The sequence below is a fragment of the Leopardus geoffroyi genome, chromosome D1 (genome assembly GCF_018350155.1).
Source record: "Leopardus geoffroyi isolate Oge1 chromosome D1, O.geoffroyi_Oge1_pat1.0, whole genome shotgun sequence".
Lineage (NCBI taxonomy): Eukaryota > Metazoa > Chordata > Mammalia > Carnivora > Felidae > Leopardus > Leopardus geoffroyi.
Genome location: NC_059329.1, coordinates 107,439,634 through 107,467,141, shown reverse-complemented (window position 1 = coordinate 107,467,141; position 27,508 = coordinate 107,439,634). Strand labels below are relative to the sequence as shown.

The window sequence follows — 27,508 nt, the reverse complement described above, 5'->3', positions numbered from 1 at the left end:
CACAAGGAAGGCGGCCAGTCCATAGGCATTTCCGGATAGAAGACTAAAAGGGGCCCTGGGGCTGACATGAAAGAGATAAAGCGCCCACCTTCCCACTGGGAAGAACCAAGAAGCTCCCGAGAAACAGTGGGAGCCCACGGCCAAGGAGCGAGGGGAAGGCTGCACCCACAGTGAGGGCTTCCGGCTGCAGAGCTGGACCCAGCGAGAAAACAGAACACGGACACCCATGCACGGCGCGGCCCCGAGCTTGGCGCGACCCGGGAGCCAGACGGGAGGAGCAAGGAAAGGTTGCCCAAGGACGACGGGATTTGTTTTCCCAGGAAGCCAGAAAACGCTGAAACACAGGAAAGCACGCAGGGGAAGCTCCCTCCACCTCCAGGCGGCAAGAACAGCAGGGCATGCATAACCCACCACAGGACAGTCAGCCAGCAGGGACATGCGGCTGGCCAGGCCACACCCCCGCCCAACACCATCCTCAGCTCAAGTACAGAGGCAGGAGCCCGGGCCGAAGACACGATGCATTTCTGAAGCAAGGTTTAAATACACTTTATTGTTACAAGGAGGGCCCTACCGAGCAGGGCCTTATACACTAACATATGTGGTCCCAGGGTGTCACCGCGGAGAAATCGAGAGGTCATGATTGCAGAAGAGGTCGCTGTAATTGAAGGACATGATCCAGGAAAGGCCGGCCAGGAATGCAGCAGACCTGATCAGGAGAGGCCAGGGGTGGTCAGGTCACAGGGTGAGGGACAGGCCAGCCCCCTTCACTCCCGCTTCTTGTAGCTCTCCAGATGTGACAGGACCCAGCCCGACGGCAGGAGGAAACACACGAAGCAGGAGGTGAGCCCGATGGCGACTTCCTACAGACCACAAGAAAGAAGGAACCCGCAGAGTAAGAATTCCCCTAGGCTTACCAGGCAGCAGAAAGCCCCTTTCAAGGAGTCAGGATTCAGGCTTCAGAGGAGGGGCATAGCAGATCCAAGGCCCACTCTAGGCCTTGAGGTGAAGGGTCAGATATGGGAGTGGGGCCAGCCTGTGTTAGGATCCATAGAGAAATCCACCACGAGATGATAAAGCAAAGGGACAGGAACAAAGAGTTAAACCTGTTTGATCTATTGGGATCCAGGAACCATGCACAGGCTGATAACCCTAAAAATGCACCTCTCCTTCTTTGCCTTTAAAAACCCCTCTCCTCAGGGTGCCAGGCTGGCTCAGTCAGTAGATCATGCGGCCCTTGATCTCAGGACTGCGAGCTGGGGCCCCACTCTGGGTGTAGAGCTTACTTAAAAATAAAATCTTAAAAACATCTCTCTTCCCTTCTCCTTTCCAGGACTGCTATTCAACCTCTAAGGCTAGGGATAAAGACCTCCACATTCCCTACTGCAGTAAAGATCACAGCACAACTTGGGAGTCAGACTTGGGTTCAAATTCCTTCTTTGCCACTGAAGGTTTGACTGTTGACAAGTGGATACGGTGCTCCTAAATTTCAGTTCCCTCCACCACGAAACCGAGATGATGATCATTTCTTCTCAGGGTCACCGGGACCAGCGCAGCAGTCTGGGCGGTGTCTGGCAGGCAGTGGGCACTCGGCAGATGCCAGCTGCAACTATTATCACTGTTATTTCCTCAATCGCAGCTGCCCTTCAGGCTCTGCTCCTAACTGGGGCCCAACAGCCTGGATTCTGAAGACTCGCATTCGAGGCCGAGTTCTGCCGCTGAGGCAAATGCATTAAAGCGCCAAACACGTGAGAGTCGTTAAGGGTTAAACTCCCACATTTCTGGAAATTACAAAGACCCACCTTCCCTAATCATTAACAGTGGTAACAACCATTGTCGCCGCTGACAGTCGTTACGCAACCCCCATGAGCCGATGAGTAAACAGGCTCAGGGAGGGCTAAGGGCTCGAGGCTGCACCGCACGTAAGCGACAGAAATATGCTGAATCGAGCGAGATTTGGTGTTGAATGAGCCCCAACTGTCGCCCGGGCACTGTCCCTCTCATTCGCGCCCTCCAGACACCCCCAAACCACTGCTGCTCCCTGCTAGGCTGCGGGCCGCGAGGTGCAGGGCACTCTCAGGGCCGCCGAGGGGCAGCACGCCACACCGGCCATCCCCGAACTCGCCGCGGGACCCCCAGTCTGGCTCGCTGCACCTCCCGTGCCTTTCCCGGCCCACTCCTCACCATGGTCCCGAGCTGCTCCTGCGGAGGCTTGGAATGGATCTGAGCACGCTGCACCGGGAGCCGCCGGGTTAGGCCTGTCAGGCCCCTCAGCAGCAGCGGGGTCAGTACAGACATGACCGCAAGGAATGACTGCAGACAGTGGCCAACAGTAGCCCAAGGTCGGGAAGTCAAAATGGCGGCGGCGGCCGGAAGTTCCGGCTCTGGGGAGGCCGGGAAAGGGCGTCCCGGAAGCTTCCCGGTAATGACGCAGGGACACACCCCCCACCTGCCCCCGTCAGTTTTAGGCGCGCTCCTCGAAAGAGCCAATCGACGCCATCCTACCGCCAATGGGCGGGGCATGGAGGGGCGTTCCTTTCAGTTATGGCCCACCTCCAGTGAGGCCTATCTTCTTGAGTGACACCTAAAGCCACCCAATCATATAAGCCAGAAACGAGGCGGCATTCTTGACTCCTCCCTTCATTCATACTCTTTAAAAAAAAAATCTCTCTATTCAGAATCCTTCTCCGTCAGGCTTCCATTGTTTCTGGCCGGAACGCCTGACACTAACCTTGTAATTGAACTCGACTCATTACTATTGCCCTCTCCAATTTCAGTCTCCATGCAGTGGCAGCTGGCCTTTCATCCTCCCTTCCTTTCTTCTTTCCTTCCTGGCTCCCTCCCTTCTTCCCTTCTTTTTTAAACATAAATCTAACCAATCCGTGTAACCCACTTAAAAAGCTTTCAGTGGCTCCCGACTGCTTACTAGACAAAATCCTAATTCCTGGATATCAAACTCCAGCCTCATCTCTACTTCACACCTTTCTTCTTGCTTTCTGATCCTCCCCACTCCCAAGTCTTTTGCTTCTTTGTATCTTATGTTCTACTTAGAACACTTTTCAACTCTCACCTAGCCTTCCTTTTTCACGACACCAACTCCGACCTCCAGACCTCCACTTGCTGACACAGTTTACTTTATTCCACAAATAGTCACTGGCCCCTACTGTTCCAGACAAGGTGGACAAGGACTCCTTTATCACAGAACTGACATTCCAGAGAGGAGAAACGGACAATAAACAAGTACATAATGCGAAGCTATCAAAAGTGCTATGATGTGACAGGAAGTGACAAGGTAGCACTGCATCAGGAAGCCTGTGCCACCTTTGTGTCCAGCAGCCCCTGTTTAGCACTACCCGCAGGGTCAGTCTCCATCCCTAGATTGGGGGCCACCTGAGGGCAGAGCATGTGTCTGGTTCACTACTGTCTCCAAAGAACCTGGCACAGATCACTCAGAAAACGTTTAGGAACTGCAGGAGACTGAACAGTATTCAAGCGAAAGTGGGGTGAGGGGCCAGCCACAGAGCCAGGCCTTAACTCCAACAATCTCATTCCATCTTCACAACGATGGCATGAGGGATTTGCTATTATTTCAAAGTCTTTTTTTTTTTTTTTTTTTTTTTTTACAAATGAGGAAATAAGCCTAGAGAGCGGATCTGCTCAAGGTAATGCAGCTACCAGGCTGCCTAGCCAGGATTCCAGGGCAGGTCTATCTGCTCCAAAACCCACATTTTTAACTGTCACACAAGCTACCACAGAGGGAGTTTCCAGAAGTTCCAGTCTGGACGTCATCGTGGCCAGGAGCATCAAAGACTGTGGCAGAGGGTGGGGGTGGGGTAGGGTGAGATGGCAAGATGAGGTAGGGAAGCTGAAGGAACTCCATTTTATTTTATTTTTGTATTTTTTGCAAGGGACTCCATTTTAGAATGGCTCTGTCTGGGGCTCCTGGCTGGCTCGGTCAGTGGAGCAAGCGACTCCTCATTTCATGGTTGTGAGTTCAAGCCCCACATTGGGTGTAGAGTTTACTCTCTCTCTCTCTCTCTCTCTCTCTCTCTCTCTATATATATATATATATATATATATATGTGCACACCACACACACATAGAATATGTATAAATAAAATATATATAATAGAATATGAATTTATATATATTATACATATATAATATACGTATATTATATATAGATATATAAATGACTCTGTCTCGGCTGTTTTTCTGCTAGACCCCATTTCTGAATAAGCCAAAGAAGCAATGTTCCCACTTGAAGGGAGAAGCAACTTAATCATCCCCTGAGTTTTGTCCTAGGTCCCAAACACCTGATAACACTTAGGAGCCAGATCCCAAACATGTTCCAGGACATTAGCTTCAAACAAACCTTGGCTGACACTGGCATCAATACTCTTATCTTCAATAATTTATGGAACAGCATCTATTGTTCATCTGACACTAGCCTTTCATCAGACACTCCCCTGGATTCCCGAAGGAACATGCACCCTAGACCCCTTTCCAATATAAATCCCTAATCCCATCAACACCGAGACTCAGTCTCCTTTCCTTTCCAAGTTTCCCAGACACACTCCGTCTGCTAGTCTCTACCTGTCACTTACACTATTCAGTAAACTGATCGCAGTTTTTCTGGCTTGTGTTTGATTTTTTGTGTGTGTGTTTTTTAAATGTTTATTTTTGAGAGAAAGAGACAGAGTGTGAGTGAGGGACGAAAAGAGAGAGGGAGGGAGATACAGAATCTAAAGCAGGCTCTAGGCTCTGAGCTGTCAGCACAGAGCCCGACGCGGGATTCAAACCTGGGACCAGCGAGATCATGACCTAGGCCGAAGTCAGACACTTAAACCGCTGAGCCACCCAGGCACCCCTGGCTTATGTTTGATTTCTATCCTGTGTTAAGCCAAGGACCCTCTTGGCTGGTCATGTGGGACTACCCTCCTGTCCCCCCGCCCAGCTACCCGGCCCTTCTCCCTCACCCTGCCCTGGCCTTGGCAAACAGCCCAGGACAGAGGCTTCTAAACTTCCCCTCCCACTCCCATCCCAAGAGTCACAGCCTAGGGGCATTAGACACTAGTGGCTGTCTGCCACTGGGAGAAGAGGCAGGGACCTCCCTGCTACCCTACTGGCTTTGTCAGGCCTTTGTCCTATGAACAAAATAATAATGCCCAGATTAGAGCTCAGCCAGGCAAGAGGCCCAGAGAGATTTTAGGACCAGCGTTTCTGTGGTTCCCTGGGTTATTCCCTGGGGAACCACATGTTCATCTCCTTCACCACTGGCTGGAGGAAAAGGAGTAAAGTTGGCAGAGCAGGTCCATCTGTGTTTTGTTCCAGGGCTTTCCTTATAACCCTGGTGAGATGGCTTCTCTCAGAGAGAGAGGAAGGAGGAAAGAGGCAGGCGGAGCTTAAGTACCGCAACTGAGTCTACAAACCCCAGGGCAGCATTTATACCTAGGTTGGTCTGCCTTTCGGATTAATGCCTCATTAATACCGACATCTCTGCTTTTGCCCCGGCCCCCCAGGGATCCTGCCCCCAAGCCAGGGACTGTCCTTCAACCAGAGCAGCAAACTCCTGTGGTGCATTTATCCAACAAAACACTGTATAGTAAACAAACTACAGCCACAGTATGGATGGCTCCCACAAACAATGTCGAGTAGAAGAGGCCAGGCATAGAGGAGTACAGACAAAGGGCAACAGCAGGCAGGGCCAAGCCCCCTGGGAGCAGATGTCAGGTAGTGAGAATCCTGGAGACAGATTAGGAAGAGGTGTGCTGGGGCTCTTGGCGGGGGGGGGGGGGGGGGTGCTGGTTACAAAAATGTGTCTGCTCTGTGATCATTCCATCATGAGTGGCTGTACATTCACAACTTATGTAAATTTCTGTAGGTCTGCTACACTTCAGTTAAAACAGTTCAAAACAGATAAGAAAAAAGCAAGGAAGACACATGCATGATATGATCTTGGTTTTGTAAAACAAAGAAGTATCTAGAGAAATAGATATGCGTAGATAAAAGTCTGGGAAGACACACACATAGGCACTCAGGTTGTTGGAAGTCTCTCTCTATATGGGGGGTGAGGCCTAGAGGTCCCAGCCTGGGTCCCAGCTCTGATCCTATGGCCCGAGCTGTTCACCCCCTACTTCCCCTTCCCTCAATGGGGCAGAATAGATCCCAAGCCTCGGGGAGGGATAGGGGAGCTGGTCCCTACTATGGAGACCAGCTTCACGATCCAGGTCCCCAAGGGCCTGAGGGTCATATATGGGCTGGGAAGATACCAGGTGTCCCATCTCAGAGCTGGCCTCCCAGCCCCACTGGCCATACACGGGCTAGAGAAAGCCTGGTTATCCCCCACCCCAGGCCTGGCACTCTATTAAAGGTGCCAGCCTCGGGGCGCCTGGGTGGCGCAGTCGGTTAAGCGTCCGACTTCAGCCAGGTCACGATCTCGCGGTCCGTGAGTTCGAGCCCCGCGTCAGGCTCTGGGCTGATGGCTCAGAGCCTGGAGCCTGTTTCCGATTCTGTGTCTCCCTCTCTCTCTGCCCCTCCCCCGTTCATGCTCTGTCTCTCTCTGTCCCAAAAATAAATAAACGTTGAAAAAAAAAAAAAAATTTAAAAAAAAAAAAAAAAAGGTGCCAGCCTAAAGCTGCTCTGTCCAAATTTGCAGCTTGTGAGGCCTAGGGAAGGGGCTGAACCTTGGCACTGTAGTGCCAGGAGGTGTAAATCCCTCAGATTTACCCCCTCCCCCAACACACACACCTTCTGGAGGTTCACCACCTCCCCAAGCACCTAACACAGGGCTGGTAAGTACCTGAGCTAGAGGTGTCCATTCTCCCCACCTGGCCTAGACTCTCCTGCTGGGATGTTGACTGGGTGCTGGGCACTGAACCCAAGGGCTGGCAGAGGGGAAGGCTAGAGGGGGAAGGAGCCCACCCCAGGGTTCTCACTGAAGGCAGCTGTACTCTCTCTACAGGCCTGTATGTACTGTGTCCCTGGGGTGGGGGTAGCTGCAGAGGCCCTAGCAGTCTTGGGAAGGGTCCAGTGTCCAGAGGAGGAGGGTTCAAGAACCCAAAACTGACTCGCTGGGTTAAAGAATGGCTCTTTCCCTTGGGGCGCCTGGGCGGCTCAGTCGGTTGAGCATCCAACTTCGGCTCAGGTCATGATCTCACGGCCCGTGAGTTTGAGCCCCGCCTCCGGCTTTGTGCTGACAGCTCGGAACCTGGAGCCTGCTTCGGATTCTGTCTCCCTCTCTCTCTGCCCCTAACCCACTCGCATTCTGTCTCTCTCTCAAAAATAAATAAACATGAAAAAAAAAATTAAAAAAAAAAAAAGAATGGCTCTTTCCCTACCTTGGCCTCCCTGGTTTTGCTTCCCCATCTGCAAAATGGGGGCTTTCACACAAAGTCCTGTAGGAGAAAGAGGCAGGAGGGGCCGGCCTCACCAAAAGAAAAAGGCTGATTAGGAAACCTGAGCTGGCCCTGGTCCAGGCAGAGCAGTCACCAGGGCGCGTGTGGGCAGAGTCCCAGAGGGGCATCTGTTCTTCCTGGGGCACAGCTGTCAGCAGGCGCCAGACGTTCAAGAGCCCCCCCACCCCCACCCCTGCACAGCTTGGCAGGGGTGGGAGGGTGGGGAGGTAGAGCGACAAGGGGGTGCTGCTCTCCCCAGTGGAATGCAGCTGTCCTGCCCAGCACCCCAGGGGTCTGGCAGCTGGTTGGAAAGTTTCAGCCACCTCCCAGGAGCCAAGCAGTGGTTAACCCCTTCCAGCCCGCGGCCCACAGCCAGTGGCCATGTGCGAAGATAAGATCACCTCACTCATGCGCTGTGTGCTACAGCCGCTCAGGCTTGGTGAAGTCCAGGGACGCTGCTGTGGCAGGGTCCACCCACACCCCACTGACAGCTGACAGCCCACCAAGACCCCCAACAGAACTGAGCACTCCGGTCTGCAAGCCTGGGTGCCACTGCTCCTGGGCCCATGATATAGATGGGTACACTGAGATGGGCCGAGGGGTGGGGCCGCCAGGCTGGACCACCCCCCAAGCACACGCAAGCCCTCCCCGTCCGCCTCCCCAGGGCATCATGGTTAGCGTGGACCAAAAGGAGCATCCATGGAGGCCCCAGTCAACCCCAAGGCCGAGAGGGAAAAAATGACCCAGGTCATGTATGTGACCATCCAAGCCTGTGCTGCTGCTCTATGACTCTGGCTGCACCAGTGCTCCCAGCCTCACCCCTATCCTGCTGTGACCCTGCATCCAGACCCCCCTGCCTTCTGGACCCTCAACTCTATACCCTGAGTTCCTCTCTCAGACACCAGACCCCTGACCTCTTCTCCATCCTGTAGCCCAGGACAAGTGAGTCCCCCGCTCTTTCTCATTGTTCTCGATACCCCATCTTTCAGCCAGGCCTGCACCGGACAAGCCCATCCCTGGGCCCCCACAGCCCTCCAGCCACTTTTCTTATCCCTTCTCACTCCCTGTATCCAACATTCAGGACACAGGCTGCCCTGGGAGTGAAGGCCACCTCCTCACCGCTCTCCCCCCGCCCCTGCCCAGTCCACTCCCCAGGCATCATCCCGGACTCCGGGTGTGGCGGCACTCTCGATGTGCCCATCTATGAGGGCTATACTGTCCCTCACCATCCAGCATGCGGACCTGGCCGGCTGGAACCTTGCTAGTTCATGAAGATCCTCACTGCATGAGTAGCACGGCTACTTTGTCACAACCGGTGGAAGGGGAGGAGAGGTGGATGAGGCCACCCCCCAGCCCTACTCCTTGCAACAATGTCCTCCTGTACGAGGGCAGGACCACACAGCGGTGCAGGGCCTGGGATGCCAGACCTTCTTCCATTACAGGGACCCGGAGCTAACAGCCCGTCATGCAGCACAGCTGGAGCCAGTCCCCCAGGGCCACCACAGCCACCTCCAGTTTTGCTGACTCACCTTGGCTCATGGCTGTGTCCCTGCCCCAACCTTTTCTCCAAGATAAACAGCCCCACTCCTTCAGAAGCTCCAGGCTCTTCTCAGCCTGGTTGCTCTCCTTCAGGGCCTCATCCCTCTAACCTTGGATTGGTCTACACTAAGCACGATGCGGTGTGGTCTGACCCCCGGCCCCAGCAGGGGCTTCCTCTGTTGGCCCACGGCAAACGTTCACCTTACTATAATTAAGATCCCACAGAAGGGACTCCCAAACCCAGGGTACAGGTTCACAGTCACCTTGTCCACTGACGCACGCGCAGCCTCCAGGAAACGTAAATCTGTGAGTGCACGTGTGTGGGGCGGGAGGGCTCGCAGAGGCCACTCTCCATCCCTGGACAGGCGACAGGAGGCAGGGGGCCCGGGTCAGAGGGGGCTGAGCGGGCCGCAGGTTCAAGGAGACCGCCTCTCCTTGAACCCATCACCCTCTCCTCCTCATCCAGTCCAGTGGGAGATCGCACAGGACATCAAGGAAAAGCTGAGGCAGGTATGAGATGGCTATGGCCACCTCCTCCTCCCTGGAGAAGAGCTAAAACCTGCCAAGTTGTCACTGCAGGCGACAAGTGCTTCTGCTGTCCCAACACCCTCTTGCAGGCCTCCTTTGTAGGTAAACCTCTGTCCCCGCAGGGTGGCCGGTCCTCCATCTTGGCCTTCTCAACTCCAGTCCCCATTTTTCCCAACAGCTCCCCTGCGTGGGACAGAGGTAGCCCTCAGGAGAGACTGCCCCTACAACAGGTTGGCGACAGGCCAGGCCAGCTCTTGCTTCTCTAGGCCAAGCCCTGAGAGGGAAGACACGGCCTTGAGACCAACTCCTGCCCAGGCCTGACCGTGTACCCGGGCCCCGCAGCCTGGATGCAGAAAAGCACTGCCCTGGTCCCCAGCACCATGAAGACCAAGGTTGTTGAACTGACCACCTTCAAAGCCTGCCAGCAGAAATCACCTGGTGACCAAGCTGCTTGCACTGGCAAAACTTAGTCCTTTTCAAACGAGCTCAGGCTCCAACTGAAACAGAAGAGCTCTGCAGGCCTCTGCTCTTCTGCTCACCTGCAGCTCTTCAGCTAGTGCCATTTGCGGGAAGAAGCTTCAGTTACAGCTGGAGGGAGGGGTGGGGACAGCTGTATGACGCAGCTGCTGGGGGACCAAAGAGGGGCCCAGGCCACTCAGGAAGGTGGGAGAGGAGGTGGGCGCAGACCCCAGTCAGCGGTGACCAAGAAAGAGCCCCACACCCTTCCAACTCTGGCCATTTGCCCTGTGGTGAGGGGACAGTCATCCCAAGGAATTCCTGCCTGAAATTAAAACAGCCTGCAAGGAACAAAGAGCTTAGGGGGCAGAATTTTGTCACAGGAGAAATCCGTGGTACAATTAGCCCAGTGAAACGCTCTCCTTTTCCCAAGGATTGTGACCCCTTTCTTTGTGCCTCCCTGATACAACCAGGGCACAAACCATCCCCCAGGGGTGCCCCGCCCACAGGGCTGAGGCCACAACATAGTGACAGTCACCGAACACTATGACCTGCCTGCCCTGCCTTCCCCAGGTCACTGCCCTGCCGGCGCACAGGTGACTCCATGTGGCCTGGGGCCCCTCCTGGCCTCCTGCCACCTTCCAGCACATAGGATTCCCAACCAGGAGCACAAGGCTGGCCCCTCCAGTGTCCAAGGAAGTGCTTCTGAACACCAGCTCCTGGCCCACTTCCTACTTCTCTTCCCAGCTCACCCTGGGCCAGGGACTGAGTCCCACCTGGGAGGGAAACTGAGTAGCTCCATCTGTCACATGCCTGTCAACTCTCCTGTCCTGTCAGGCCTGACATGAGTTACCCTTCCATTGTGCCTTTGTCTTTTATCAGCGAAGGGAAGAGGGGTTTAGCATCTTTTTAAAAGACAAAGAATATTCTGAATAACCCGATAAAGTAAAAGGGAGAAAACACACGCTCGGGGTGCCTGAGCAGCTCAGTTCATGATCTCACTCTTATTTCGGCTCAGGTCACAATCTCATGGTTCCTGAGCTCGAACCTCGAGTAGGGCCCCGCGCTAACAGTGCAGAGCTGCTTGGGATTCTCGCTCTCCCTCTCTCTGCCCCTCCCCCGCACATTCGCGCACATGCTCTCTCGCATGCTCTAAAACGAAATAAACGTTAAAAAAAAATAAAAAATAAGAAAAGACAATCTATTCAACTCCCACTCACGGCACCAGGGCACTAGAATTTACGTTTAGCCAAAGATGTCAGATGTCAGATGTCAGAACGCGCCTGGCTCGGGACTCGGTCCCAGATACAAAGCAGGCATCCCTTGAAAGACCTCTTACCTCTAACCCGGGGCCAGTGGGAAGTGGCACAAACAGGCGGATTTGGTCTCAGTTCCCACCCCTGGCTATTGCCCCAGACACCCGGAGGTTTTCTCAGGCCGAGGTCTCCTTCACAGGAAGGGGTGTGCAGCCTCACGCTACATGCCTGCCAGGGTTTAGGCCAACAGTGGGACACTGTGAAGGTCAGGGGTGTCCCCCGAGACCACGCTGCCCATGGCACCCCAGCATTAGGACACCATCCCAGCAGCTGAACAAAGTGTCTTTTATTTGTGACATACAAATACAACCAATGCAAAAAGAGATCACTTTTCCCTTTGATTCCAGTGATAACAAGTTGCTAAAGAAAAAAATATATATCAAGAAGGAGTTTATCTTCAGTTTCCTCTAAAAAACAAAACCAGAAAGGGTTAAAAAGAACCATAGGCATGTCATATACACATTTTTGACATCAACAAAAAGAATCTGAAATAGGGTGGATACAACTAAAAAAAAAAAAAAAAAAAAAAAAGTCCTAAAAAATATTTTAACATGCCCCAAACAAACACACACAAAAAAGCCGGGAACAAAAGGCCTGCCCTGTTTCTCAAAACCAAGACCCGGGGAAGTGAGAACTGAATGGGCTCAACACCAACAACAGAGAGTGGCCTACTGGCCTCAAGCAGTGCCTCTCCCGCCCCGGCCCTGACCCCTGCCCCCACCTCCAGCAGCCCTGCAGGAAGTGACCGGCAGAGGCAGGAGGACCAGGGTGCGGCACCAGGCACCCCATCTGCCAGTGGGCTCAGTGACAGGTGTCCGATGAATGGAAAGAGACGACATACACTGAACTCACCTCATGAAGGATTTACAGTGGGGTTCCTTTTGATCCCCTTGAATGGGAGGTATCAGAAATCCATGATCTAAGACAATAAATATCTATCCATTCTGTGTCGAGAGATAAGGATCAGAGGAAAAAAATTCCTAAACATGCTTCTGTCATTCCATGGTTCTTGGAGGGAGCCCACCAATGCCCTCCCAGCAATTCAATTCAAAGTTCTCCCCCCCACCCCCACCCATGTAAAACCCACCCCCCCTCCCCAAGCCAGAAGGCGGGGGCAGAGGGGGGCTTGTTCCAGTGTAAAGCTGCAAGGCCCTCTCCAACGGAGTGCCACGTCGGCTGCTGGCGGGGTCAAGAGCAACACGGAGCACTCAGGAGGGCCGGGTGGGTGAAGGAGGCCGTGCGACAGGCCCCTGCACAAGCAGGAAAGTAGGGGAGAGGCAAGAACAGCTCCAGGGAGACCCGCCAGCATAGACCACCTGAGTCAGGGCAGAGGGTGGGGTAGGGGCAGACGCTGAGGTCGGAACAGACCTCCGAAGAGCAACTTCACAAAGGCTAGAACCTTTAAGACACTCCCTAAAGCAGAGCTCAAGGATGTCCAAGGGGAGGCGGCAGGGGCTTTTTCCTGGATAAGAATTTGGTCATTACCTTCCCTGGGAGGGGAACAAGGCCCGGAGATCAGGGCAAGTAGAAGCTCTGACCCACAGCCTTTCTATCCCGCGGGAGAGGAGGAAGGCCTTCTCCCCCTGCTCCAGCCCGCTGCCGAAGGCGGACACTGGACAGAGAGAGGAGCAGCGGTTTGGGCCACCGAGAGGCATTCCTGCTGCAGCCGAAGCCGCCAGCCAGGGCAGTGGCGCCAGGGCCTCACTGAGGCAGCAAGGGGCAAGGCTGGGGAGCGCAGGCAGCGGGGCCTGCTGCTGGCTGGGGGCTCTCTGAAGCGGGAGGGGGGCCCCACCTTCAGAGAGCAATCAGCACCAAGATCTGAGAGGAGACAGTACTGAATACGCCAGGAACGAGGGATCCTTCTGGGGGAAGGGGAGGCGCTCCCTAACGTTATTCTCCCCTGTGAGAGTAAGAACAGGGTGAGGGGGTGAGGGGGTGAGGGGGTGAGCTGAGGGAGAACAAGTGGTGAAGGGCGACGGAGAGGCACTGGCAGGACCTCCGGCTTGTTTCTGTGAACGAAGAGCTCAAGTCACTAAGTCCAAAAGCCCAGAGATGCAACTGTCTTCTGGCCCCCCCACCCCGCCCCCATCCACACCTTGTTCCTGGTCCTCAGAGAGAGGGATGGGGCCTTCCTTCCGACGGGCCGGTCGCCTGGAATGCCTCCCCGGCCGCCGTGAGCCCATAAAAGCACAGCTAGAAAGAGCCCCTTGCTTCCCAGCGTTGTGGCACAAAGGCCTTCCCACGGTCTCCGCCAGAGCATTCATCTATGAAATGTGAGTCTCTCTGAAGCCTATCTCTACGTCCCGATCTCATACGGAATCCATTCTTCAATGAGGACCAGCCAGACCCTGACCCGGGGCTCCAGGACTTTTATAAAGGTGGGTATAAACACCTCATCCGTCCAAGTGTGTGTGTGGCAGGGGGGAGGGAGGGGGCTTGTCAGGAATCCATCTGCAGAGAAGGTGGGGAACCTCATGCTCAAGGGCACAAGGGCCAAGCGAGAAGGCAGCCACCATGAGAAGATACGCTTTGTGCCCGGCCTCCGCCAGCTCCTCCCTCAGCACCCTCTCCTCTCTGCTCCTTCTGGGCACTCTGCTCTTCCAGGAGAGAGGAGGAGGGGCAGCTTGGACCACTCCTCCCCAGGGTTCTGTGCTCTCAGGCTGCAGCCTGGCACGCGCGGGGCTGAGGAGGCCACAGCTCTGAGGGCACTTGGCCGGCAGCGTGAGCCCGGGGAGAAGACAGGCCTTGGAGAGAGCATTCTAGCTTGGGAGCTCAGTGGCAGCAGCCACCACAGTGCCCGCCCGCGTGGGAGTGCTGGCTGTCCCCAAACTTGGTCCTCCGGCTCAGGATCTCATAGGAGCAGTCCTCTCCACAGCACCCAGACATGCTGGGGGAAGAGTCATCGATTTCAAATCTGCAAGGCAGGCAAGAAGAAAGGTTGGACTGCAGGCAGCTGACTGCCTTCCTCCCCGGCCTGAGAACTTTTCCCCCAGCCGCACTTGTGACACCCCTAGGAGTGAGGGCGCAGCCAGAGGGCATTGCCACACATCTCACTGATCCCCAGGCCACTCCCATGGACCGCTGGACTGGGAGCTCAGGCTTCAGGATGAATGAGCGCGAGGGCGAGAGCCAGGACCCTGGGGCAGGCACCTCCTACTGCCCAGAGAGTCCCACACCGGGGCCCAGCTCCTTACTGCAGTGCTTCTCGGAAGAACTGGTAGGCGCCATGATTGTGTTTAAATACAGTTAACATAACTTTCTTCATCTGTGTGCTGAGAAGAAAGCAGAGAGAACACCTTCCAGAAAGAGAAACAGACGTGAAATCACGCCTCCTCTTTCATGCCTCTGCCTGCTGTCTCCCATTTGCTCGTGAGGAGCGCTGCTCTGCGCCCTGACTCTACCTCCGCGCTGGGCACCCACAGCGCTCAGTGCTCCCTCTGTCACGGGGCTGACGAGACCGCGTGGCCGCCAGGCCCCCACCTGACCGGCTCCTTCTCCACTTCCTCTCTGCACCCCCACGACTGGGGCACAACAGGCTCTCTGAGGCAACGCTGCATCGAAACACATGTACAAAATCTGGAGTCCCAGCAGGGCAGGGACTCTTACTGAGAGGGTTCTATCTACACGCCTTTCTTCCAAAATGTTCCTATGGGCCCTGTCCTCCACGGAGGCTCAAAGAACTGCGGATGGCTCAGAGGCAGATCCTTGCAACGGAGCGACACGCAGGGTGGCCCTTACCTATTGGCCATGAGCTGCAGGATCTGTATGAGGAACTTCCCCAGGCCTTTCCGCCGCACCTTGCTTTCCAACTGCACTTCATAGCTGGACGAAGAAAGCAGCGACGTGAGCACGGGGAGGCAGGGCCCGTTGGAGGAGCCTGGGGCCCTGGCAGTCTGCAGGCCCTGACGGGGACAGGGGACTCTGCCACCCGGCTGGACGCCTGGCCAAGTGTCAGCATCTCCTCCCCACGCCCACCCCAAGCTGGGGCCCCTACCAGTACAGGACTTCATCTCCGCATTCCACGTCAAACCGGAAGTGAGAAAAGGCAACGGGGACGGAACTGCTTTCCCAAGCAATGAGGTACCAGGCTCGGTCGTCTGTCATTTCCTCCCGTTTCTCTCGGTCCTTCCAGCCCCACTCGCTTTGCTCGTACCTGGGAAACGTGGGGGCAGTCAGGGCGGGAAACCCCAGAAGGGGAGGAGCAAGACCCGTTGGGGTGTGCTTACATGGTCTGCATGTTGGTTTTGGTCAGGTCGAAGGCCCAGGCCACGGTGGCTGGTTCCAGTCCGGACACTCGCTTGCACTCAATGGAGACGTTTAACCTGCAAAGTGGAAACGGAGGTGTGTGGAGCCGGCTACAGGCCCGAGCGCTGCCTGCCGCCCTGAGCGCCTGCCAGTGAAGCGGGCCTGGTCTATTAATCTACAGAGAAAAGCCAAGCCTGTGCCCTGCCTTCCGGACTGTGACTACAGAAGATGCCTGTGAAGGATGAAGCCTTGCGGGCCGAGATTCACAACTGTCATCGCCGGCCCACCACCCTGACCACAGTCCCATTTCCTGCCCCCACGTGAGGCCCTTATCAGACTCAGCACCTGGTAAACTTCTGCCCCTCTCTGCTACCTCTTTGCTTTCTCAAGCAAAGCTTGAAATCCAGCTCTTCTGTATTTTGTTATAAACACTAGAGTCTTGACTCCTTTAGTCCCTGCCCTTAGGCATTTAATCTCTGGGCTCCCTTGGGGCCTTGAAAGTGGCTGGGTCACCTCAGACCCTTTGAGAAGTCCATGGCCCATAACCCCCGTGAGGAGTACTGCCTGCCATTTCCTTTGAGGACACAGCAGATGCTCTTGGTTGATCAAATGGGGTGGAATGGGGTCCAACTCCATGCTGTTTTCTTAAACTAACAAATATGCTGTAGATGTTAAGGTGTCTTAATCTACGTGCTTCTACTTTTTTTTTTTTTTTTTTTTCAACGTTTATTTTATTTTTGGGACAGAGAGAGACAGAGCATGAACGGGGGAGGGGCAGAGAGAGAGGGAGACACAGAATCAGAAACAGGCTCCAGGCTCTGAGCCATCAACCCAGAGCCCGACGCGGGGCTGGAACTCACGGACCGCGAGATCGTGACCTGGCTGAAGTCGGACGCCCAACCGACTGCGCCACCCAGGCGCCCCTTAATCTACGTGCTTCTAAATAAAACTTTAATAAATTACAGTTAAACTCTTTGGCCAAAGTATGAAATCCCAGTCTCTAGGTAGTGCCGAATTATGACAAGACTGAAGTCAGCGATGCTGAGTCCTTGCAGAGTTCCCATATCAGCATCTTCCAGCGGCCTTTGACACGACCCCTCAGAGGATGTCCCCGTTGGAATCGACTGTCACCTCTGCTGCCTGGCACGCCATATGACCTGCACATGTGCTCAGCCTTATAAATTCAGAACTTTTTGGCCCTGAAGAGTCTTCCTTTCCTTGAGTACTGACCGTGTAGTAGTCAGAAATGCCCAAACACAGCACTGCATCTGTTTTAGCTGTAGATTTTCCTAAGGCCAGTCTGCAGATATGAATCCTCCATTAATCTGAATTCTTGAAGTACATTCAAGCAAGATCACAGCCACACAGATCACACAAAATTCTAGGCACCAAAGGAGCCCAGAGTCAGCTGGCAGTGCCTGCTTGAGAGCTGTTCCATATTTCTGAAAGTCAGCAGGAATGCTGAATATGGAACACTAGAAGACATCACAGTAAGGTATCCCTAAACTATGTCAAAGGACTTCCTGGACATTGAATGACAAGGCTACTGGAGGAACTGTAGCGCATCTGATCACAGACAGGAGGAACAAATGAATGTGACACTATCAAATTCAGACTTAACTATGAAAAGCAGATACAGCGTCACCTACCAAGGCGTTTGCTTCATAATTTTCATAAGTGCATTTGTCTTTCTTGTTGACTAAAATACTCATACCAGCTGCTACTTACAGAACTGGATATAATTCTCTCGCCTCCTTAGAACAACCTTGCAAGGGGCACCTGGGTGGTTTGGTCGGTTAAGCATCTGACTCTTGATTTCGGCTCAGGTCATGACCTCACGGTTCATCACTTCTAGCCCCCAGTCCGGCTCTGCGCTGACAGCGTGGAGCCTGTTTAGGATTCTCCGTCTCCCTCCCTCTCTGTCCCTCCCCTGCTCATGCGCTCATGCTCTCATTCTCTCTCTCAAAACAAATAATAAATAAACTAAAACAAAAAACAAACAAACAAAAACTTTGCAAGTTCGGCATTATCACTCCATTTAACAGATTAAAAAAAAAAAAATGAGGCTTAAGTTGTGTGGTTTGTCTGAATATAGTTCTTAAGAGTTGCAGCTTTGATTCAAACCCATAGCTATGATTCTCTAAAATCATAACCCCTGTTTTTCCCTAAGCCAACAGCATCTCTGGTAAGACAGATTATGCTTCCTGTTTTATAAACCAAAAGGACAGAAAGGGGAAGGGGGCTTTAATCCAGATCCCACAGCAATAAACTGGATTAGCAACAATAACAGTAGTAGTAACAGTCAACGCTGATCTAGCTTTTGGTAAGCTCTAGGCACTGGCACTTTACATCTAATACTGGTGATGAATCCATGAGGAAGGTACTATTATTAGACCCATTTCTGATTAGAAAATGGCATAGAGAGGTTAAGTCACTTGTTCAGGGTCACAGAGCCAGTAAGTGGCTTTAAAAAAAAATTTTTTTTTTCCCGCGTCGGGCTCTGTGTGGACAGGTCAGAGCCTGGAGCCTGCTTCGGATTCTGTGTCTCCTCTCTCTCAGCCCTTCCTCTCCTTGCTCTCTCTCAAAAACAAACAAACATATATATACAATTAAAAAATTAAAAAAGTTTTTAAATTTTTATTTATTTTTGAGAGAGAGAGAGAGACAGACCAAGTGTGAGCAGGAAAGGGGCAGAGAGAGAGGGAGACACAGAATGTGAAGCAGGCTCCAGGCTCTGAGCTGTCAGCACAGAGCCCGACACAGGGCTCAAATTGATGAACCGTGAGATCGTGACCTGAGCTGAAGTTGAACGCTTAACCCACTGAACCACCCAGGTGCGCCCTGAAAATTTTTTTTAACTTTTTGAGAGCATGCACCAGCGAGGGAGGGGCAGACAGACAGGGACAAAGAGAATGCCAAAGAAGCTCCCCGCTGTCAGTGCAGAGACCAATGAGGGGCTCAATATCATGAACCGTGAGATTGTGACCTGAGCCAAAATCAAGAGTCACGCTTACTCAACTGAGCCACCCAGGTGCCCCTAGTAAGTGGCTTTTAACAATTACACCATACACTCCAGGAAAGAGCTTTAGATTGGGAATGAAAAGCCCCCTCAGCTGCCAGAGAGAAACTCTGTAGCTCAGAAATCTTATCCAGCTTCTCTGAGCCTCGGTTTCCCCCTGCATAAAAGGAGGAAGTCAGCCTAGATTTTTCAAGTTTGTTTCAGCTCTATGATTCTTCAGCTCTATGATTCTTCACCCAGAGACAATTTCAAATCCTAAAGAAACCTCAGTCTAAGATTATGCAATCTTTGTTCATTAGGGACTCCTCTGTCACCCTGACCAGGGGATTCTATCCCCACAAGATATGAGCCATAGCTTCTTCTTTTTCATAACAAATGAGCAAATTCGGGTCTGAGGAAACATACTCTGGGAAGGTGAATCCCTTCAGACCTTCAAGGAGACAACAGCTGGAGAGTGAAACACTTACCCATTTCGATCATATTTCTTGAACACTGGGAAAGCCTCTAAAGGGTCTCCAAGCTGTGGAGGGAAAGAAAAGAGGTGTAGCACAAACGCAGGCGTGGCCCAGTCGCAGGCTCTGCCCCGAGGTGTGACGGTGTGCAGCCCCACACTGGGAGGCTTAGCTCCCGTCCAGGAGCAGCCCTCATACAGAGGGATCTGGAATCACAGGTAGGGAGGGTTCTAGTAAGAAGGCCTGAGACTGAAGTCAGCCTCATGTCACAAGGTAAGAAGAGACTCTACTCGCCTAACACTAATACTGGCCTCTAGGTCACCTGAGCCAAAAGACAGAGGCCCCCTGATCCACCTGCATACTTCGAAGAAGCCCCCAACCAGCCTCACCTGGTCAAAACCCAAACTGGAACAACCATGTCCCTGAACCACCTCCTTATATATGTGGACTGTTTAGTGGGTGGGCTAAAATGAGGGCAAAAATGGGATACGAAATGGGGGCAGGAAGGATGACCGCAATGTCTTCGGCTGTTTGAAAGCCAAGCCTGCTCCTGGGACCCCTGGGGTTAGGGTTAGGGTTAGCTCCACAGCTACTCCTTCCTTGCCTCCGGCCCCTGGTGCCGGCACAGCCTTTGGCACCTCACGGTCGGTCAACTAACGTCTGAAGGAACGAATGAGAAAACCGTATCACATTTTCCCAGGGGGGTTTCCTCACCAAAATGCAAAATCCTAACAAAAACGTCTCCGGACCCTTCTTCCACTGGTACGGAAGGAGACCCACAGGGAGAAGCAGCCACTCCCATTTGAGTCCACATTTGCCCGCACGCCCTCGCCAATCTCGGGCCCTGCGGGCTGCGGCTTGGCTCATTTGAGTCATTTGCCTCCGCAGCAAGGAGGCCGCGGAGGTGTGGGCTGGAGAGTAACAAAATTGTGCCACAGGGTGGCGCCAAAAGAAGCCAAATGAAAAACCAAGTTGAAGTTCTAGGGGGAAGGGACTTGGGAAGGAGGGGAGTCAGTCACCCTGTTGGCGGCGTCCACTTTGGCGCAGACGGCATCCATAGCTGCTCGTTCCTCCAACCGCTTCTGCTTCTTCTCCTTTGCTTTGCTTGACTTCCTCTGCAACAGGGAAAAGCAAAGTCGGCTGGAAGGGCTGCGGCCAACCGAAGCTTCACTCTGCCTCCGAGGAACCGAGGCCTGGCCTCAGCGGCAGGAGTTTCCAGTCCCGCCTGCTGCACACTTGGCGGGGTGGGAAAAACCCAAGCGTTTTCTAGTCACGAGAGCTCGGGAGCATCGCTAGACTTCTCGGCTTCCCTGTCAGAAAGACTGCTGACCCTCGGGACTGACGGGTGGCTGTGAGGACCCAGTGAGAGCACAGGACAATGGCTGCGGCAGAGCCTGGGCCCCAGCAGGTGCCTAATAAATATGCACTCATCCTTTCCCTCCTTAGGAGGCAACCGCTAATTTTAGACACATTCAGGGCAGGCTTCAGGGAGGCATCTGAGGTAGCCGCTGAAAGCTGTTCCTAAGGAGAAGTTTATTCAAAGCCTTTTCAGTGTCTTCCAGCTCCAGAAGGCAAAGATTCGGTCCGGGGGAGCCCCTTTGGGACCAGGTCCCCTTTCTTAACCTGGGGCCAGGGCGCTCTGTTCCCCAGAAGCGCCGCGCACACTGCGCGCCTAGGGTCGACAAGGGCAGAGCGAAGGGCTCACTTGAGGACAGAGGCCAGGCTGACACACGGTCAGCAAGGCCACGCCGCAGGGCACCCAGGCAGCAGGGGAGGAGCAAAGAGAGAGCGTCCTTGCACAGAGGCGCGAGTGGCAAACCACTCGTAACTGCGTGCAGAGCAAATCCTATTTTAAGGCTCACGCGGGGCTCTCTCAGGCCTCAACAGACTCTCTCACCCTCTTGTAAAAAGCTAATGACACAGGAAAAAGAGCCCATCTGGAGTCTGACAGGCTTTATCCAAGGTCTCTTCGGAGTGGTATTCGGAAAAGACGCAGCCCTCCTCTGCCTTTCCTTTCCCCATCCGACCAATGAGGCTCAGAAGGCGTCCTTGGAGGTGTAAGCCGGTGAGGATGAGTCCGGCCTGTTCTCAGTGAACGAGGGCCCTCGCTCTCACTCCCCGGGAAGCCCAGAGCAGCGCAGGCATCCCGAGCTGCCCACCCGCCCAGCCCAACTCCTGAAGGCACCAGAAGGCACCCAAAGGCACGGGCAGGACGGCTCTGCTTTTGCACCAACGCACTGCCTCTTCGGACCCCACCTCTCAGTGCCCCGAGCTCCCCAGAGAGAGGTTTTACCACCTCCAGCTGCACCTTAGCCCTGACACCGACTGGCCCCAGCAAAGGGTGAGTTGAAAAAACCAGCTGCTGGACAAGTTTCAGGATAAATTCTACCCTCGGCTCTCTAAGGAATGACACTGCTTAACTCTTTTTTTTTTTTTTTTTTTTTTAGCATTTATTTATTTTTGAGAGACAGAGACAGAGCACAAGCCAGGGAGGGGCAGAAAGAGAGGGAGACACAGAATCCAAAGCAGGCTCCAGGCTCTGACCTGTCAGCACAGAGCCTGACGCGGGGCTCAAACCCACGAACTGCGAGATCATGACCTGAGCTGAAGCTGGAGGCTAAACGGACTGAGCCATCAGGCTCCCCAACACTGCTTAACTCTTATTTCGAGGGACCAGAAGGCAAGAGCTCGGATACAAGGAACTCACAGGAACTGCTCTTCTAGGTGTAAACTCGCCCAACGTCAGCTATTTACTATCCCCACACTGAGTACTGGGCTGGAAGCAAGGCTAGACCCCATTTCCCACCTCCCTAAAGGAAGGAACAAACAGGGGCGCCTGGGTGGCTCAGTCAGTTAAGTGTCTGACTCTTGACTTCGGCTCAGGTCATGACCTCTCAGCTTTGTGGGTTTGAGCCTCGCATCACTCGGCGCTGACAGCTCAGAGCCTGCTTGGGATTCTCTCTCTGCCCCTCCCCGACTTGCGCTGTCTCTCTCTCTCTCTCTCTCTCTCTCTCAAAACAAACTTTTTTTTTAAGTTAAAAATAAAAAAAATAAATAAAGGAACAAACAGAAGCAAGCAGACTGTCCTCATAATGCTAGGACTGACTGGGGACAGGACCAGCCCCTCTCTACTACACGCAGGTTTTAGAGCATCCACCTTTTCCTCCGGGAATTTGAATTTCAAAACAACATTGAGGGATACACTCAGCTCGCAAAGTACTTTCACAAATAACTGCTTCGCTCCTCAGGGCAAAAGCCATCCTGTCCATTCACACATGAGGAAACTGAGATTCAAAGGGATGGTGTGACTCATGTAGGGCTCCCCCAAGAGCAAATGGCAGAGGATTCAACCCCAGGGTTTGTTCCACCAGCCAGGCTGTCTCCCAACGGGAAGGCCAACATCAATGTCAAAAGACCGTCTCAATCCTGCCAAGACAGAGGCGAGACCTCAGGTGCCCTTAAGGTAGCCACTCGGCAATTCATTTCTCATCCCTCTGGCTTGGAAATGGCTGCCACGCAGCCACCGCCACCGTGCCCACACGGTGCTGCCCCAGGCCCTACGTCTACACTGAGGTAGGGGTGAGGAACAGGCAAACCCGAGACAGCAGGTCTCCAAGAAAAGAACATGCGCTTTGGCATCGGCCAGGCCAGGCCAGGCCAGGCCAGTGCTCCTCCCGCCACCCTTGCATGCCCTATGAAAGCAAGCCCATCCCCAGAAAAGTGGGGACACGAATGCTGGCCGCACAGAAGAGCTGGAAGGACAGGTCAGAAGTCAGCACGCCGTTACAGCTGAGACGAGCTCCCCTCCTCCACTCTGCATGCTAGTTCTCCCTTAACACAACACAGAGCCAAGAGATCAAAGGTGCAGGTGACTCCTGGGACCCAGAAAGCACTGAAACGTGGGTTCCCGCCACAGCATCTCATTTCTAAGCACATGAAGTAAGTAATTCCTAAGCACAAGCAGCAGGAGGGCCAACCCCAGGCCTCCGGGAGATTTATGGGCTATTCATGCAAGGGAACAGGCAAGCCAGGCAACCCTCAGAGTGAGGCTTGGGGCTGCCGTGGCCTGAGACGGCAGATAATGAAAGAGACCCTTAAGTGCTTCAGTCCCTGCACACGGGGTATGCGGCAGGCTGCTGCAGCCGGGACAGGCAGGGGCTCTCCCTCAAACCTAGCACACACTAGGAAAAGTGGTCTCCTACTGTTCCAATTAGCTTTGCCCTGCCTTGTGGAGGTAAGGCTATCCTGCAGGGACACCGGAAAATTCTCCTAATTAAAATGGGAAATCGGCACAGTGAACAGTAAAGCTCATTGTGGTTAAGTGTCTTTCCCAGGGGAGCTTTATATAATAAAAAGAGTGTGGGATTTTGAGCCAAGAGACTTGGATTTGATACTCAGCTCTTCCTCCGAGTAGCTGTGTGACTTTGGGCCAGTTACTTAGTTTCTCTGAATCTCGATTTCCTCATCAGTAAAATGGGGCTAACAATGCCTATAGCTCACAGGACTGCTGCTAGGACAAAATGATACAATGTACCAGATGCCAAAGATAAGGACTTCTGTTTACAAGGATCCGCTAGTGCCACACTCTGCTGACCCTTTAAGATGATTTAGCGGGGCGGGTGGGTGGCTGAGTCCGTTAAGCATCCGACTTCAGCTCAAGTCATGATCTCACTCATCGCTTGTAGGTTTGAGCCCCACATTGAGCTCTCTGCTGTCGGCACAAAGCCTGCTTGAGATCCTCTGTCTTCCTCTCTCTCTGCCCTCCTCTGCTCGCACACTCCCTCTCTCTCTCTCAAAAATAAACAGAACAGGGACGCCTGTGTGGCTCAGTCGGTTAAGTGTCGGACTTCGGCTCAGGTCATGATCTCGCGGTTTGGGAGTTCGAGCCCCACGTCGGGCTCTGTGCTGACAGCTCAGAGCCTGGGACCTGCTTCGGATTCTGTGTCTCCTCCTCTCTCTCTGCCCCTCCCATGCTCATGCTCTGTCTCTCAATAATAAATAAACGTTAAAAAAAATTTTTTTAATAAATAAGTAAGTAAACAGAACATTAGAAAAAAATAAAGATGATTTATTTTGGTCTTTATAATAACTCACCAAGTTATGTGTGCCCATTTCTGTGATGAGAAAACTGAGGCACAGAGGGGTGAGATCATTTTCAGGGTCACAGAGACAGTGAAAAGACTTCTCAAAGAGGTCTCCCTACCACCCCCTCCCCCCACTCACACCAGACTGTGCACTCCATGAGGTAGAGGCAGAGGTAGAGGTCACATTGGTAAAATTAGTCAATGTATACCCAGTGCTCAGCAAACAGTAGGTACTAAGTCCATACCTGCTGAATGAATCATCCAAGATTCAAATCCAGGTCTGAACCCTAAAGTGGGAGCTTCTTCCACAACATCAACTACATATAAGCACTTGTTATCAAGTGTTACATAAATGTTTTCACACGAAGCTGTGAAACTCCTCCCCTTGCTCGCTCTCTCTCTCTCTCTCTCTCTCTATATATATATATATATTTTTTTTTTTTGAGAGAGAGAGAGAGCGTGTGAGTGAATGAAGGGCAGAGAGAAAGACAGAGATGATCCCACGAGGGGCAGAGAGAGAATTCCGAAGTGGGGCTCGAACTCACGAAACTTGAGACCATGACCTGAGCCAAAGTTAGATGCTTAACTGACTGAGCACCCCCCCCAAGAGCCCCTCTTCCCTGCTATTCCTATCAAAGCAGTGTCTCCACAGGCAGTTCTAGGACTGCCAGGAGTCACACAGAGAAATTAAAAAACAAAAAGCACACAGATGGGGGCAGGAGGCACATCTCAGAAAAGAGATTTAGCACCTCTTAGCTTCTCTGTGCCAATACCTTCGCCCCTCAAAGTATCCAGTGTCTGGAAAAAACCCTGTTTTTTTGGCAAAGGGAGCCAGAGCTCTAAATTCTAATTCCTAAAAGACCACACATTTGTGGCATCAAGGGTGAAAAGACCTTTGAAGCAGAGAAGGGCGCTCGGTCTGACGCCACTCTTAGCCTGAGGTCAGGCTGTCAAACGCAGCAGGACCCTCCAACAGAGGGTGATCGCTACAAACACTGGCCTTCCTGACAGTGACGTGGGGAGTCCACAGTCCCCACCCATGAGGAATGAGGATAATGAGAGAGAGGGTTCCAGCTCTGTTTCAGGGAGGAAGATTCAAGTTTCTCTTCTGCAGTGAGCTTTAGGCCAGAAGAGACTAGGTAGGGGCTGTTCTGAGAAACACATCTGTGAAGTAAGAGTAATAATGTGGGGAGGCCCTACAGGAAGCAAGGGTCGCAGTATCTCTGAGTCCTGCTTTCAACTCAACCAATAAGGAAGTGTTGGCCAGAATGGCACGTTATGCCTTTCGTTTTCTGCTCAGTCTGTCGTGGCTGATGCTGGGTAGACACGTACAGAGTGGATACCGGGGGCACAGATTTTACCTCATTTCTTTCTTTTTAATTTATTTTTGAGAGAGAGAAAGCATGAGTGGGGGCGGAGGGGTGGGGGCAGAGAGAGAGGGAAAGAGAATCCTAAGCAAGCTCTACAATGTCAGTGCGGAGCCCCACGCGGGGCTCGAACCCACAAACAGTGAGATCACGACGTGAGCCGAAGTCGGGCACTTAACTGACTGAGCCACCCAGGCGCCCCGATTTTACCTCATTTCAACAAGAGCTGGGGTCTGGGACCTTTCAGCAAAATCTAGGTTAAATATGCCTAAGGTTTCTAGGCTTGATTTTCTATATGGGAAGTACGCAGTACCCAAAATTCCTTGCTGAAACAAGATGAATGTGTTTTTTTGACATGGATTACATAAAGTGCTTCGACAGGGGTTAGACAACTATTTTTGTCTAACAAGTTGGTATGTTCGGTCAATAACTACTTAAACGAGAAAAATCTAGGTTAACAACAGGAGGGACAAACCCAATGGATTAAAAATAGCACAGATCTATTTTAGACAACTAAAGTAAAAGGTGAGAATACAAGCAAAAATAACAGCCACGGATTGAGAGGCACCCATGTGGCTATGGACATCCACTATCTCATTTAATCCTCTCATGGGGGGTGGGGGATGGTATCATCATCCTCATTACATAGATGAGCAAATTCAAATTCAGGAAGGCCACGTCACTGGCACAGTATCGTGTTGCTGGCCAGTGATGAGAGAACTGAGGGATATCTGGCTCAAAGGCCGGGCTTGCTACAGGTGGGGAAAATTCCAGGTAAAACCTAGTACACAGGGTACCAGGCAGGGCCAGCTACAGGGGAATGGCTGATGCTACTCTAAGTGGAACTTAGGAAGGTGAACTCACAGAAATATCTGAGTAACTTCTGCCCAACCCTCTCTGCCAGGGAAGGGCGCACCTCCAGGCTGGCTCAGGAAGAACAGGTGGTCACTATCCACCTGCGGCTGGAGCCATCAGTGGCCCCGCCATCGGTCCCCTGCTCACCCGCACAGCCGGCCCGTGCAAAGCCACCTGTAGTACTTAGCCTACTAACGAGCCAAGAAATAATTAGAACCACTCCGTTGCCTCCAGGAGGCCTCGAGAACAGGCCTCTGCTGGAAGGGAAGAGGACGTTTTAGGAGCAGGAGGAAGCCGGTGGAGAGGTTTGGAAAGAGTGGAGGGGCACCGGCTTCCCCGAGAATCCGGGTAGCAGGAAGCGCAGCCAGTGGCGGAGGGCTGGGGAGGCCCGAGTCTGGGTCTGGGCTCCCTGCTCCCTGCCTGTGTGACCTTGGCTGGGTGCCTCTTCTCCGGGCCTCAGTTCCCTCCACGCCAGGGTCGGCCTGGGATGTGGGGAGCCGCGAAGCCGGTGACAGCCAGGTGATGGGTGACGCCTGGGAGCTGGGGGTACCCCAGGGACCGCGCAGAGGTCAGGGAGAGGCCAGGAAGATAACAGGTCAGCCGAGAAGGCGGGGCGGGCGCGACGCGAGGGGCGGGGGGCGGGGAGCGGGGGGGGGGGGACACCCAAGGGGGTGGAGCCCGGAGAAGGGGGCTCCCCAAGGGATCCCCGGGCTGCGCCGAGTTGGGGAACACTTAGAATGGGGGAGCCGGGTCATGTGGGGGTTGGGGGGTCACGTGAGGCCGGAGGGTGTCGGGGTCACGTGAGGGGGGGTTCAAGGAACAATGGGGGCGCAGGGGGCGAGGGGAGCGGGGAGCGCTCCCGGCCCTCGCGTCTCTTCTCCCTGCCTCACTCACCCCCATGGCGGCAACGGCGGCGGCGGCCCTCAGCTCCTCCTTCCCACACTTGCCGGCAGGGAGGCGGCAACGGCAGCGACGGCGGCGGCGACGACACCAGAGCGGCGGCGGGCCCCGCACCGCGCATGCGCCTCGCGGGCTCCCCTGCGCGCCCTGGCGGGCACCGCGCCGGCGCAGAGAGGCGGAGGGCGCGAGCTGGGGAAGCGCGCAGGTGGAGAGCCTGGGAGGCGGGTGGAGGGTCTCGCTCCCGAAAGAGGCGGGAGGCGCGGAGCAGCGTCGCGCTAGGAATGACGTAAGCCCGGACCCGCCCCCCTCTTCTCCAGGCTGTGTCTGTAGCTATGGCAACGGCCGCGCCTGGC

At 53.7% G+C, this 27,508-nt stretch overlaps 2 protein-coding genes across 3 annotated transcripts; both read right to left on the bottom strand.

The window, feature by feature from the left end:
- Positions 1-530: 530 nt before the first annotated feature.
- Positions 531-2,365, bottom strand: LOC123601883 (cytochrome c oxidase subunit 8A, mitochondrial). Its single transcript, XM_045485737.1, has 2 exons — positions 2,182-2,365; positions 531-860 (listed from the first exon to the last, which is right to left on the bottom strand). Exons 1-2 carry the CDS (start codon positions 2,293-2,295, stop codon positions 765-767), a joined length of 210 nt encoding a protein of 69 aa, XP_045341693.1. The 5' UTR covers positions 2,296-2,365; the 3' UTR covers positions 531-764.
- Positions 2,366-11,499: 9,134 nt separating this feature from the next.
- On the bottom strand, positions 11,500-27,433 carry NAA40 (N-alpha-acetyltransferase 40, NatD catalytic subunit). 2 transcript variants are annotated; one of them, XR_006714279.1, is made up of 9 exons: positions 27,150-27,381; positions 19,969-20,064; positions 18,965-19,017; positions 15,460-15,555; positions 15,228-15,386; positions 14,972-15,055; positions 14,428-14,505; positions 12,086-14,147; positions 11,500-11,640 (listed from the first exon to the last, which is right to left on the bottom strand). XR_006714279.1 is itself a non-coding variant. In XM_045485736.1 (8 exons), the coding sequence occupies exons 1-8, from the start codon at positions 27,153-27,155 to the stop codon at positions 14,006-14,008; spliced, it is 714 nt and encodes a 237-aa protein (XP_045341692.1). In that variant the 5' UTR covers positions 27,156-27,433; the 3' UTR covers positions 11,500-14,005. The 2 variants fall into 2 exon arrangements, 1 of the variants encoding a protein (XP_045341692.1); XM_045485736.1 differs by having other exon boundaries at positions 11,500-14,147; positions 27,150-27,433.
- Positions 27,434-27,508: the final 75 nt, after the last annotated feature.

Excerpts from the sequence above, each read along its gene's own strand:
- LOC123601883 (XM_045485737.1), bottom strand. The coding sequence starts at position 2,295 with ATGTCTGTACTGACCCCGCTGCTGCTGAGGGGCCTGACAGGCCTAACC. Across the intron at positions 861-2,181 it reads AGGAGCAGCTCGGGACCATG|GAAGTCGCCATCGGGCTCAC; the intron begins GTGAGGAGTGGG and ends TGTGGTCTGTAG.
- NAA40 (XM_045485736.1), bottom strand. Across the intron at positions 15,056-15,227 it reads GGAGATGAAGTCCTGTACTG|CTATGAAGTGCAGTTGGAAA; the intron begins GTAGGGGCCCCA and ends TTCTTCGTCCAG. Across the intron at positions 14,148-14,427 it reads TTCTTCCGAGAAGCACTGCA|ATTTGAAATCGATGACTCTT; the intron begins GTAAGGAGCTGG and ends CCTGCCTTGCAG.